At 35.8% G+C, this 10,926-nt stretch overlaps 2 protein-coding genes across 2 annotated transcripts in view; one reads left to right on the top strand and one right to left on the bottom strand.

The window, feature by feature from the left end:
• Positions 1 to 2,497: 2,497 nt before the first annotated feature.
• LOC144652064 (microfibril-associated glycoprotein 4-like) lies at positions 2,498 to 6,547 on the bottom strand. The gene is made up of 5 exons (XM_078512104.1): positions 6,418 to 6,547; positions 5,416 to 5,672; positions 5,118 to 5,232; positions 4,575 to 4,998; positions 2,498 to 2,845 (listed from the first exon to the last, which is right to left on the bottom strand). The coding sequence occupies exons 1-5, from the start codon at positions 6,518 to 6,520 to the stop codon at positions 2,605 to 2,607; spliced, it is 1,140 nt and encodes a 379-aa protein (XP_078368230.1). The 5' UTR covers positions 6,521 to 6,547; the 3' UTR covers positions 2,498 to 2,604.
• Positions 6,548 to 9,543: 2,996 nt separating this feature from the next.
• Positions 9,544 to 10,926, top strand: part of LOC144648085 (uncharacterized) — a 32,963-nt gene continuing 31,580 nt past the window's right edge. The window contains exon 1 of the mRNA XM_078507719.1: positions 9,544 to 9,808. Coding sequence (XP_078363845.1) covers positions 9,544 to 9,808 — 265 coding nt within the window. The remainder of the gene's footprint in view (positions 9,809 to 10,926) is intronic.

Here is a 10,926-nt window from a genome sequence, read left to right as displayed (position 1 = left end):
CAGGTAGTGCGTCTAATATGGAAATTTCTATGGTGCATTAAAATGATGCACTGTTGCCGGTTTCCTGCACATATTACTCGATATTTTTTGCAAAAAAAGAGCTTTCCGAGCACTGAAAATAAACGCCATGAATGACATCGTGGCTACAAATACAGGGACCTTTCAAAAGGCACACTACAAGCAACGAAAACGTCGCCAACCCAAAAAGTTTAATGAGCAAAACAATGGCGTAGCCTGCACGCGCGTTATAAATATTTGTACATTTCTTTGCTGCCGCCTACAAAACAACAACGAAAAACAACCGAGTTAACCAAAGTTTCTTATTTGGAGTTTCAAGAATGCTTCCTTAACACATGTAGCTGCTTTCAGCTGCACAAATCGCTAAATTTTCTGCCGAAGGAACTCAGGCTGAGTGTAAAATTGTAGCTTTTTCCAAAATTTCAGGAAAAGAGGACAACCTCGCAAGGTAGACCCAAATTTTCGAAAACAATTTCCGGGAACTTTCAGATCCATTTGATTTTGCTTCTGGAATTTCCGGGGTTTTCGGTTGAATGGTTCGCATTTCGGAAAGTTAACACTTTCCGGATTTTCTGGAAACTTTCCGAGAAAATTTCTGTACCATTTGTCCTTGTTCCGAAATTTCCGGAATTTTTGGTCGAAAGGAAAGCGCCCCAGGTATCTTAAAGTCCCTACTCTCGTACCAAGACAACATACAAGAACGCCAACTAAAAACTGTTTAACGACATTTATTTAACTTTGAAACATTTTTTCACTTGTTTTATTAATATCGACACTTCTCTTGAAAATCTTGACAGTAAGCATTTCTATGCGGTAATGTTTAACTTTTGCTACAAGATTTTGCCTTAGTCAGCCCCAAAAATCAAACTTTTGTGTTAGCTATAAGCGAGTGGTTTTCTTTTCAAAACGCAATCGCTTTAATTTTTAATAGGCTGCCGGCTTTATGCCTTTCCGGCTAGCAATTGACTCGACATGCATGCTACACGTAGTCGAACCTGTTATAATATCGATGAAATACAGGAAAAACCTGCGAGTAAGAGCCTTACATTTAAAAACCTGTTAGGCTAAAATTTGCAACTTAGACCCCATTTTATTATTACTCCTAAAATCTTGGCTCAGTGCTGCACTTATGTCCAGGATTGAACGCAGGTATTGTTTAATGAGTACTTCATGTTTGACTGTGTTATTTGACATTTCCATATTACTTCATATTTGACAAAATTTGGTGTGTTTTGGTGAATTTTTATTAATAAGGACACTTTGTGATGCCTGTCATGAGGAACGTGCATCTCATTAGCGTTCAATCCTGGACATATCTGCAGTGCTCAATTTTAAACTTCATTATATTCTTCACATCATTCTGCCTCAGTTAGTACTCCTAAAATTAAACTATTGTAGCAGTTACAAGATGGTGCGCTTTGACTTTTTCCTTAACAAACGTAGTAAAAAACTTTTATTTTAAACGGACAGTAACCTCAATGCCTTTCAGGCTAGCAATTGACTGGACATGCATAATGTAGGTACACAAATCTGTTATAATAGTTGTACATGGCGCTTTGATTTTAGTTTTGATTCTAGCAATTGACCCAACGATACTGTAGATACGAATCTATTTTACCGTAGCTCTACAAAACAATTTAAGCAAAACAAATTGGCCTATCCTAGCTTTCTCCTTCCCAGGGGGGGGGGGTACTTGCAGTATACATGACGGGGGGGTCCGACGGAGCTTCATATTGCGAACCCAAAAAAATACACGAGCCTGAAATTTTACACCCAAAAAAATACCTGGACCAACAAAATTTTCTATCCCAAGAAATACAAGACCTAGCACCTTGATACTGATTTATTCAATCAAACAGACTTTAAGAGCTAAAAAAATACATGACAGATCTCTCAACCCAAAAAAATACCGAGGGTGTAAATTTTCAACCCAAAAAAATACGTCGGACCTCCCCGTCATGTATACTGCAAGTACCCCCCTGGGTTCTCCTTCAGGTCTCCAGTAGAGAAACGGTGATACATTCAACTCTTTTTGTAAAAACTCGGGATTACGTTTTCAGTTATAACTAGCACTTGTGTTACTTCTGAACAAAACAATGCTTTTTTTATCGAACATATAACTATCATTTACCAAAATTTGCACAACATATTAACAAAGTTTTCAATCACTCTGTCTGACATAGAAAGTGAGTCGGTTCCCAGTCGATTCTCTATAACTCTCTTTTGACGCTATTATCTGGAAATTACCTCAATGCCTTGTAAAAATTTTTTTACTCAGCTAGTCAAAATTACGAAAATAAACTTTTTGCCTCCATTTGGAAGGTAAAGTTTACTTTCTAAGTTATGTTACCCTGTGTATCTCATGCGCCGAACCAATTTTCAAACAAAATTAGAATAATACTTATTCAACATTCACTTGGAACCTCAAAACCTTTTTTTTTAATGTGGGTTATTATTTAGGCTCTTGCAAACATCACAAACTAATTAAAACAAATTTTAAGCAAAATCATTTTAGCTCATCACAGAGAATAACTTATGCGGGTGTTTACTTAACGAGGAAAAACTGTTCCTAGTCTTTAGAATCAATCAGAAATCCACTGGTCTTATTTTCATCTCGGTGCTCTTCAGGGAGTAGTAATACCCCTCCCAGTCATACCAGTTCACACCATCACCGTAGGGGGAGGAACTGCTGTGACGATAGATACCATTCAGGTTTGAGTAGTGACACCATTTGTACCACCAGGCTCCGTGATACTTTCTGGCACAGTTGCCGCCATAGTTGTCATTATCCTGGTCTTGGGTTGTAAATGGTTGACCGTGGTGCTTGCTTGTAAATCACCAGCATTTCCTTAGACATAAAATGAAGAAATGAGAAAATATTTAATAACGCATAAGAAAAAGGTGAAGAAGAAATTAAATCTTCTACACTGATCCTGTTTCCATAGCGATTACCGTGTTATCCAATCGCACAGAATGCCGGACACAAAAAGGCACTAGTTTTTCTACTATACATAGCGTTGATAAAATTTTCTGCCTTTTTTAAGTCCTGAGATGGTAGTATTTTTTAAGAGCAATTTGTATCTGTAACTTCGCCAAATTGGAGAAAGTTTAAAAAGTAAGGTTGTTTAAAATGGGAATATAATCAGTTAAACGACTGAGCGACGGGAAACGAAATATCGGCAATTCCCTTAAGGTATCATGGAAAGAAAATTGGCGTTTGCGTTCCAAGTAAAATTGTGTGCAAACCATCAATGGAAACCTCAATAAAGTATATCAGTATTCTTGTATGTAGAATTTGTTCTACATATATTGGTCTAAAAAACGATGTCTCAGATCTTTCTTTTCTTGCTCCATTAATCTTTTATAAATTTTTAAACTTAAGGAGGCTCGATGTAGTTTTTTTAGCCGAAGGGTGCTTGTTTTGAAAATTAAAATTATCTGGAAAGCCATTGTTCGATTTTTACCAAAATACACCATAATGATCAAATATGACCAAATTTTACTTTTTTACCCGTCAACTAATCACAAAGGTTACCATAGCAACCATTGACGTTTTCTTTTGTTCTCAAACAAGCTTGATTTTCTCGAAATCTAGATTGACTCTTGGTATTCATTTTTTGATATGTTCAAGTATAGTAGATTGACTACCTGTACACAAAATGTTAGGAAAATCTGTAAGAGCGTTTTTGAGTAAATCAAGCATAAAGTTTTTGCTATTTTCTAATAATTCCCTACACTTGGCAGTGGATATATTTTAACAAATTAAAGCAAAAACTCTTTCGCCTTTAGTTTATGGTTTTAGATGGTGTAAGTATTTATATTTCAGTAAGAGTAACTGCGCTCAAATAATACAAAACAATTTAAAAGCGCCTATTTTATATTAAAACAGGGTTTTTCTGAAAATTTCATTCTTCATTTACTTGAAAACGCTCTTACAGATTTTTCTAAAATTTCGTCAACAGTTTGTCAATCTACTAAACTTTAACATATCAAAAAACAAACACCAAGAGTCAATCTAGATTTCGAGAAAATCAAGCTTGTTTGAGAACAAAAGAAAACGTCAATAGTTGCTATGGTAACCCTTGTGGCTAAGTGACGCGTACAAAATTAAAATTTAGTCATATTTGATCATTATGGTGTATTTTGGCAAAAATCGAGCATTGGCTTCAAGGATAATTTTAATTTTCAAAACAACCACCCATCGACTAAAGAAACTACATCGAGCCTCCTTAAAAATTGCGTTTTTAGGGCTTCTTCAAGTTTTAAAATTCACAAAAAATAACGAAGCAAGAAAAGAAAAATCTGAGACACAGTTTTTTAGACCAATATATGTAGATCAAATTCCACATAAAAGTTTAGTCGCTCACGTAAATGTGTTCTCAAATAAACCTAATATTGCGCAGCATCATAATTACAAAGAAAATGTCGACGTTGCTTATTATGGTCTATATGATCAAAACAAAATTTAAAATTGCAATCTTTATTCAATAAGCTTTCAGAAAATATACACTTAATTGGGGTTACCTTTGATGGTTTGCAGGCAAAGTATATTTCACTTGGAACGCAAACGCCAATTTTCCTTCCGTGATAACTTACCTGAGTAAGAGTCGAGGATCAGCTTGTACTTGTCATTCTCACTCATAACACCAAACATGTCGTACTCGGCATAAGCAGTATTCCCTTCGAAGTCTTCCAAATCCACATGCAGCCTGTTGTTATCATTTGAGGTCAGCCGGTGGATCTTCTCATTTCCGAGCCAAAACTCGCCACTCAGGTTGCCAAATCCATGTTTGTAGTCGTTCCAATAGAGGAAGAAATCTACCGACCCGTCCAGTCTCTTCTGAAATACTGTCCACCCCCCACCGGCTGTTGTTTGGTCACAAAACACATCAAAGGCAGGCAATTTATCAGGTTTGATTGTGTACACACCGTCTCTTCTTTCACCAGATTTGTAAATTTCAGCGCAGTTTCTGTATAAAGCTGCAGGAGAAAAGAAAAACGCTGGACTAAATTTCAGTGTGGCAAAGCAGTTTGTGCCTGGAAGATTTTTGGATCTCAAGAAAACAAATATATTTTTTTAAATTATCAATACACGATACCCTGACTACAGTCCGTTCCAGTGAATCCAGCGCGACAGATACAACGAAAACCTTTACTGGTGAATCCAGCTTGACAGGTGCCATTATTCAAACATGGGCTGCTACTGCATGGATTCTGTTGAGAGAAGATTTTCTACATTGAAATGTTTTAGATCGCTAAAAAAAATAAAAGCATTCTAAACGCGATTATAATTCGATTTAAATTTTGACTATAAGTATTTTAGCCTTTAAGTATTTTAAGGTAAAATGTTATCTGACCACTTCTGTATGATTATTAAAAGTGTAAATCGTACGTTACCTCGATGGCCAGGTAGGTGAAATATGGTTTATCCACAAGGATCATGGTAATTTGGTTTTCATCCGTGGCGTTGTTCAACTCGCATTTGTGTTTTCCTCCTTCTAAAGGACCCAAATTGATGGACACACAATTGGACTCCATATAACACAACAATCGACAGGTCCCTTCATTAGGCACCTCCTCACTTCTGATCACGCGATTCTTCATCGCCTTGTTTGCAACTGGTTCCTTGAACTCGATGTTGCGACATTCATCGCCTGTTTGAGGCACAAAAAATATTATAATAATGAATTTCCGCTATAAAACGTAAATTTTGCACCTTATATGTAATAACACTGGCTCACTTTTTCTGATCTCCGTTTTACTCTTTTCAAGCCGGCGCTTTTGACAGAAGAAAAAATAATATAGACGAGACTCACTGCGGAAGTTTAAGGAGGCGATTGGTGAAAGAAACATGGTCTACTTTAATTTATTTTTGCGGTACATCTCTTTTATACAGCGAATCATTTTGTTTGCGTAATAATCGAACCTAATGGCAGTTACTTGGTGTAGCGGTCGATATAATCACAAAAACTGAACATGGCGAAACAAAGGATTTAAAAGGCAATGACCAATACCCAGACCGCAGCACATGAGCTAACAACAAAAGTTTCCTTACGAGGCTGAGGTATACCCAACCTAATTCAAGGCACATTAAAAAATAGTGAAAAGTATATTGTAAGAACTTTATCGAGGCTAAGCTTGACTTGATGGGTAACAAAAGAGATATTTAAAACACAGCCAAAAATACTTGTCAGAGACATTTTTAGCATTTTACACTGTACGGTTCATGATAGGAAAAATGAGTACCTTAATACGCTCGGTTTTGACGTATGATGCTTACATTTAACTATGCTAGAGAAGGTAGGACACGTTTAATAACTTATGGCATAAAATAAATTCGGCAGAGATATGAAGATCAAGGATCGGGAAACTCAAATTAAACATGAAAAAGATACTTACCAAAGCAGCCACAACATAACGGGAAAATGATTCCAAGTGAAATACAAAGGATGTAAACGATAGTTAAAGTTTTATTTTTGAACTGAATCCTCAAACAGGCCATTCTTCTGGATGTGGAGACGTCAGAGAGTTCAAAGTGAATGTTCTGTAGTTTTAGGCAGCACACATACGATTTATTTTGACAGAGGAAGTCATAAAAACTGCAGAAGGTGTTCCTGCGTTGAATTATTTATGTGGCTTAATATAATGGGCAAATATTTAGCATTGTCTTGTTGCGTCAGTGCCGGATACTTTAAACAGTTTCCAATCCATAATTTAAAAACTTTTTTTAAGATTAATAAATGTTTTTGGAAAATGTTATCCCTCGACGTTCTGTTTGTTTTTCTTTAACTATTTTAACTATCACAAAAACGAGCATTATCAACAAAAAACTGCAACGAATATTCATTATATGTGTGGACAGGCTTAACATTCTGACAGGATGGAAAGATGTGTTAATTACCCTTAATCGAACCATTCGTGACTCAAGTTATTGAATTTCATGGCATGTGTCATTTTTAGTTCATTTGTTTTTCAAACGTATATAAGCCAAGCTGAAGATAAACAATTAACCATGTTTGTTCAGTGCCTACGTCGTGTTACGTGCCAACGCCGTATTTAACATTAGCATCAGTTTCATAATTAATAACATTTTGTACATACGTACAAACACATTAATTTGATCCCACAGGCGCTAATTTCCCTGCTTGAAAATGTTTGTGAGACTCGCTTTTCATAATTAGCTGTATATTCGAACAGTACAGACCTTGAGGAAGGCAAACGGTGTGAGATAACCGGAAAAAAACGAAATTGCAAAACAAAACACATGTAATGACATATAGGGGGACTCGTGTCTGATGTTATTGTAAATATCTGCTCATCAGGATCATAATTATACTTTGGAAAGTTATCGCCGCTTACGCTCACTACGATACGTACACTGCAAAACATTTTTGTGCTATTCAGCTTAACATTTTAGTTCTTTAAGAAACTCGACGTTTTATAACAATATTAATACGTTAATTGAACGACTTTGGAAAAAGTTGATATTTTAGATGATGGTAAAAACAGGTGATTCGGGGAGAGAAGACGGAATATTGACAAGTTTGACCTGTTGTGAGACAAATATCTTTTAGACGTTTGGCAAACACATTTATTTTCTAGCGATTTCAATATATATTAATTAAGGTCTCTAATTTTCCGGGAGGCTTAACATAATATAAAGCGCCTTTCCAAGAACTAAACTAAACTTACAGAATTTGTTATTACAAATTCTGAGGATTTGTTCATGCTCATTTTTTCTTGAAAAAATATTATTGCTCAATAGTTGGTTTCTTTGAGAATTCTATAAGAGAGGGTTTTATCAATAAATATTCATCTAAGCGGATAGAATAAATAGTTGAATAAAATGAAAAGAAATTAAACAAAAAAACATGATGTCTCAATTAGCCTAGAAAATTCCAAATAACTCACATTATTACTCGATTATTGCATTGTATGACATACTGTGTTATTGTGAATTTTAGGCTTATTTATTAATTTGGGAATAATTTTCTCGTCTTATGTTCAATAAATGTTTCTTCTGGCATTAGTCCCAAAACCTAACAAATTAAACTTTATTTAGTATCTAAACTTTGTCACGTCAAACTGATCTAAGCATATTTTGCTCGTTGGTAATGCGGCATCAATTTTCACCTGTCAGCTAATAGCTTCAAAGATAACTAATACATAATAATAATAATAATAATTTTTCTTTTTTTAAATAATTTTATTTCTCTATTTCTAAAATATTTACAATGGCTAAAAATACATTCTGACTTAAATTTGAGCATACATTTCAAATACGACTTATTTTTGGTTGTATATATTATATTATTATATATTGTATTATTTATATATATATAATATTATTATATTATATTATATTATATTATTTATTACTATTATAATAATAATAATAATAATAATAATAATATTAATAATAATAATAAACCGCGCTGGATTTGAGGTAACCAACAGGCGCGTAGGTCGAGTTGGTTATCAATCACCTCATATCCAACAAGTGCAATTGGGATAATTATTTTTATAGCAAATTCACACCTCGGTTATTGATGTATAAAATTTTTGAGAACACTACTTTACTTCACTTTTTGTAATAATCAAATATAAGGGGGGGGGGGGGGGGGGAGTGCATTTGACCTAAGATGCAAACCACCTAAGACGCATTTTACAGAAAAAGCCATTTAAACAAAACTACGATCTGTCATCACACGCAGGGTAAACTCTATATCAATAAACAAATTCTCCTTACAGGTCTCCAATTGTTTATCCAAGCACAAGTTGGGAGAATGTTGTTTTTTCTCTATTTCGGCACTTCCTTCGGTACATGTCGTGATCATCTCTCCATCACGTACCGATTTCCTGAATTTGCATCGATCATTGCCTAATTTTCAAATTTCCAACTAACTATTGAGTGACAGCCAAAAGAAGAAAAAATCGAAAGGGCAACCTAAAACGAGGTAAAGAAACTTGATCATGCCTAACAGGGTCCATTGATTTGTCAAAGTTTAGTCTTTGTGAAAAAACGTCCATTTTCGTCAACTGATTACCACATTTTACCCATTCTCAGATCGCTGGTGGATACCATAATACAAGCTCAATACAGGTCGTGTCAGTTCCATTCCTCATCACTAATCCCCGTTCCTAACACCACGCATTCGCTTAGATAACAATAAAAGGTAAGATGAGGTTGAGCAAGATATTCAGTTTGCCTCAGAACAGATCAAGAGTGTGTTGCCATCGGAAATGGAAGTTAGCAATCATTAATGCTGGTCAAAATTTATAACGAAAGACTGATCTCAGTCTTAAAAGGACAGTGTCACGAGGAGTCTTTTACGTTTTGTGTAAACGTTTCTAGGACTAGGACGAGCAAACACTCAATGATAAAAAAGTAAACTTTAAAAATTAAAAATAAAAACCTGAATTTTGTCCAAGATGTGAAAACCCTGTACTATTATAAATCAATGGTTTTTGATGTGATTTTCTTCCACGTAACACTGTCAACTTGAAAACGTCGGCCCAACTTTGATGCTTCCACCTGCAAAACAACCAACCCAGTGTATGGTATCTCTTGCCGCCGTTGTTCTGCGATCTACATCGCTGAAACTGGCTGCACACTACGGCAACGCATCGTTGAGCACATCGAGAAGAACCCTGCCAGGCTTTCCTGCATCCTCGTCGTCAAGATGCACAAGTCCGTGGCATCATGTTCTGCGATGGGAACAAACAACGAGAACGTCAAGAAAAGCGACTCATCTTCAATCTGGGAACCAGTCAGCCGCTCTGACTGAATGTAAGTCGTCGTCGCGCGCAGCTTGCATTGAAACTTTAAATTTTTTTTTGTGGCGCTAGCAAATTTCTCAACGAAATAGCAACTTGACTTCCAATGAGAAAGGGCTAAGCCCGAAACGTCTGGAACTATATATTGTTAAATTGGCACTTTTTACTTGAACACGAGAACTTAATTTTACCAAGTGATAGGTATGTGTCGTTAAAGTAAAGTGTGTTTATATATTTAACAATTAGTGAAAATTGCCGGATCATTATCGGCAATAAAATGCCAAAATTTTGGTGCTGCCGAATTGCACTTTTGAGGGCCTTTATCTGGAGCATAACCCGAACCTTCCTACCCCCTCCCTCTAGAAGCGGCCAGGCCTACAACTCTTCAGAAAGCTTACTACGCCCCTGTAATGGAAAGAGATTGTTGTTGCCTCATGGCCCAAAGGGGAAGAAGAGGATTAAAAAAATTGTTGAATCAGAACGTATAGCGGTTTACCAAACAGTGGTAATTCCATTCGCGCTCCCAGCGTAGATCGACGACTGTCAGCCGCTAGTGCCGAGCTGAATGAATTACGCAGGGTAAAACATTTTCCATTTCATTGTTTCCACATCATTCAAGTAGTAAAAACTGAAGCAATTTACAATCACAAATGCGGTTTGATAAACAACATAACCATACTATCAATTATATTTTGTTAATAAGTAATGTCCCCATTCCAGGCATTTATCCATTCGTTCTTATACAACAGGGTGGGGTTAAAAACAAATTACCATTGATAAACGTCTAACTAACTACAAAACACCTAACTCAGATATAAACCGATCGGTAGGAGGGCTGGGTGTCATAATCTGCGCAATATGATTGTCCAACAACTAAATAAAAGCAATTAGTTACTTCTATTTTGACACTTTAAGCCGTTTCCCTTGGATTTGCTTTAATTAGTCAAACATTACAATTTTACCACCGACTTCTCGAACTAATTTTCGTTTCCCTTGGAGGTTCGAGAAATCGGGATGTATTTACCAAAATATGTACAACATAAGCAAGATTACAATCGTTCTGTCTCACGTATTCAGTATTCGTTTTCAGTTGTACCTTTAACCCCTTTTCACACCATGTTCTGAGAGGGA

Source organism: Oculina patagonica, chromosome 4 (genome assembly GCF_052425735.1).
Source record: "Oculina patagonica isolate OP01 chromosome 4, crgOcupat, whole genome shotgun sequence".
NCBI lineage: Eukaryota > Metazoa > Cnidaria > Anthozoa > Scleractinia > Oculinidae > Oculina > Oculina patagonica.
Note: the sequence above shows the minus strand (reverse complement) of the source record. Positions and strands in the feature narration are given on the sequence as shown.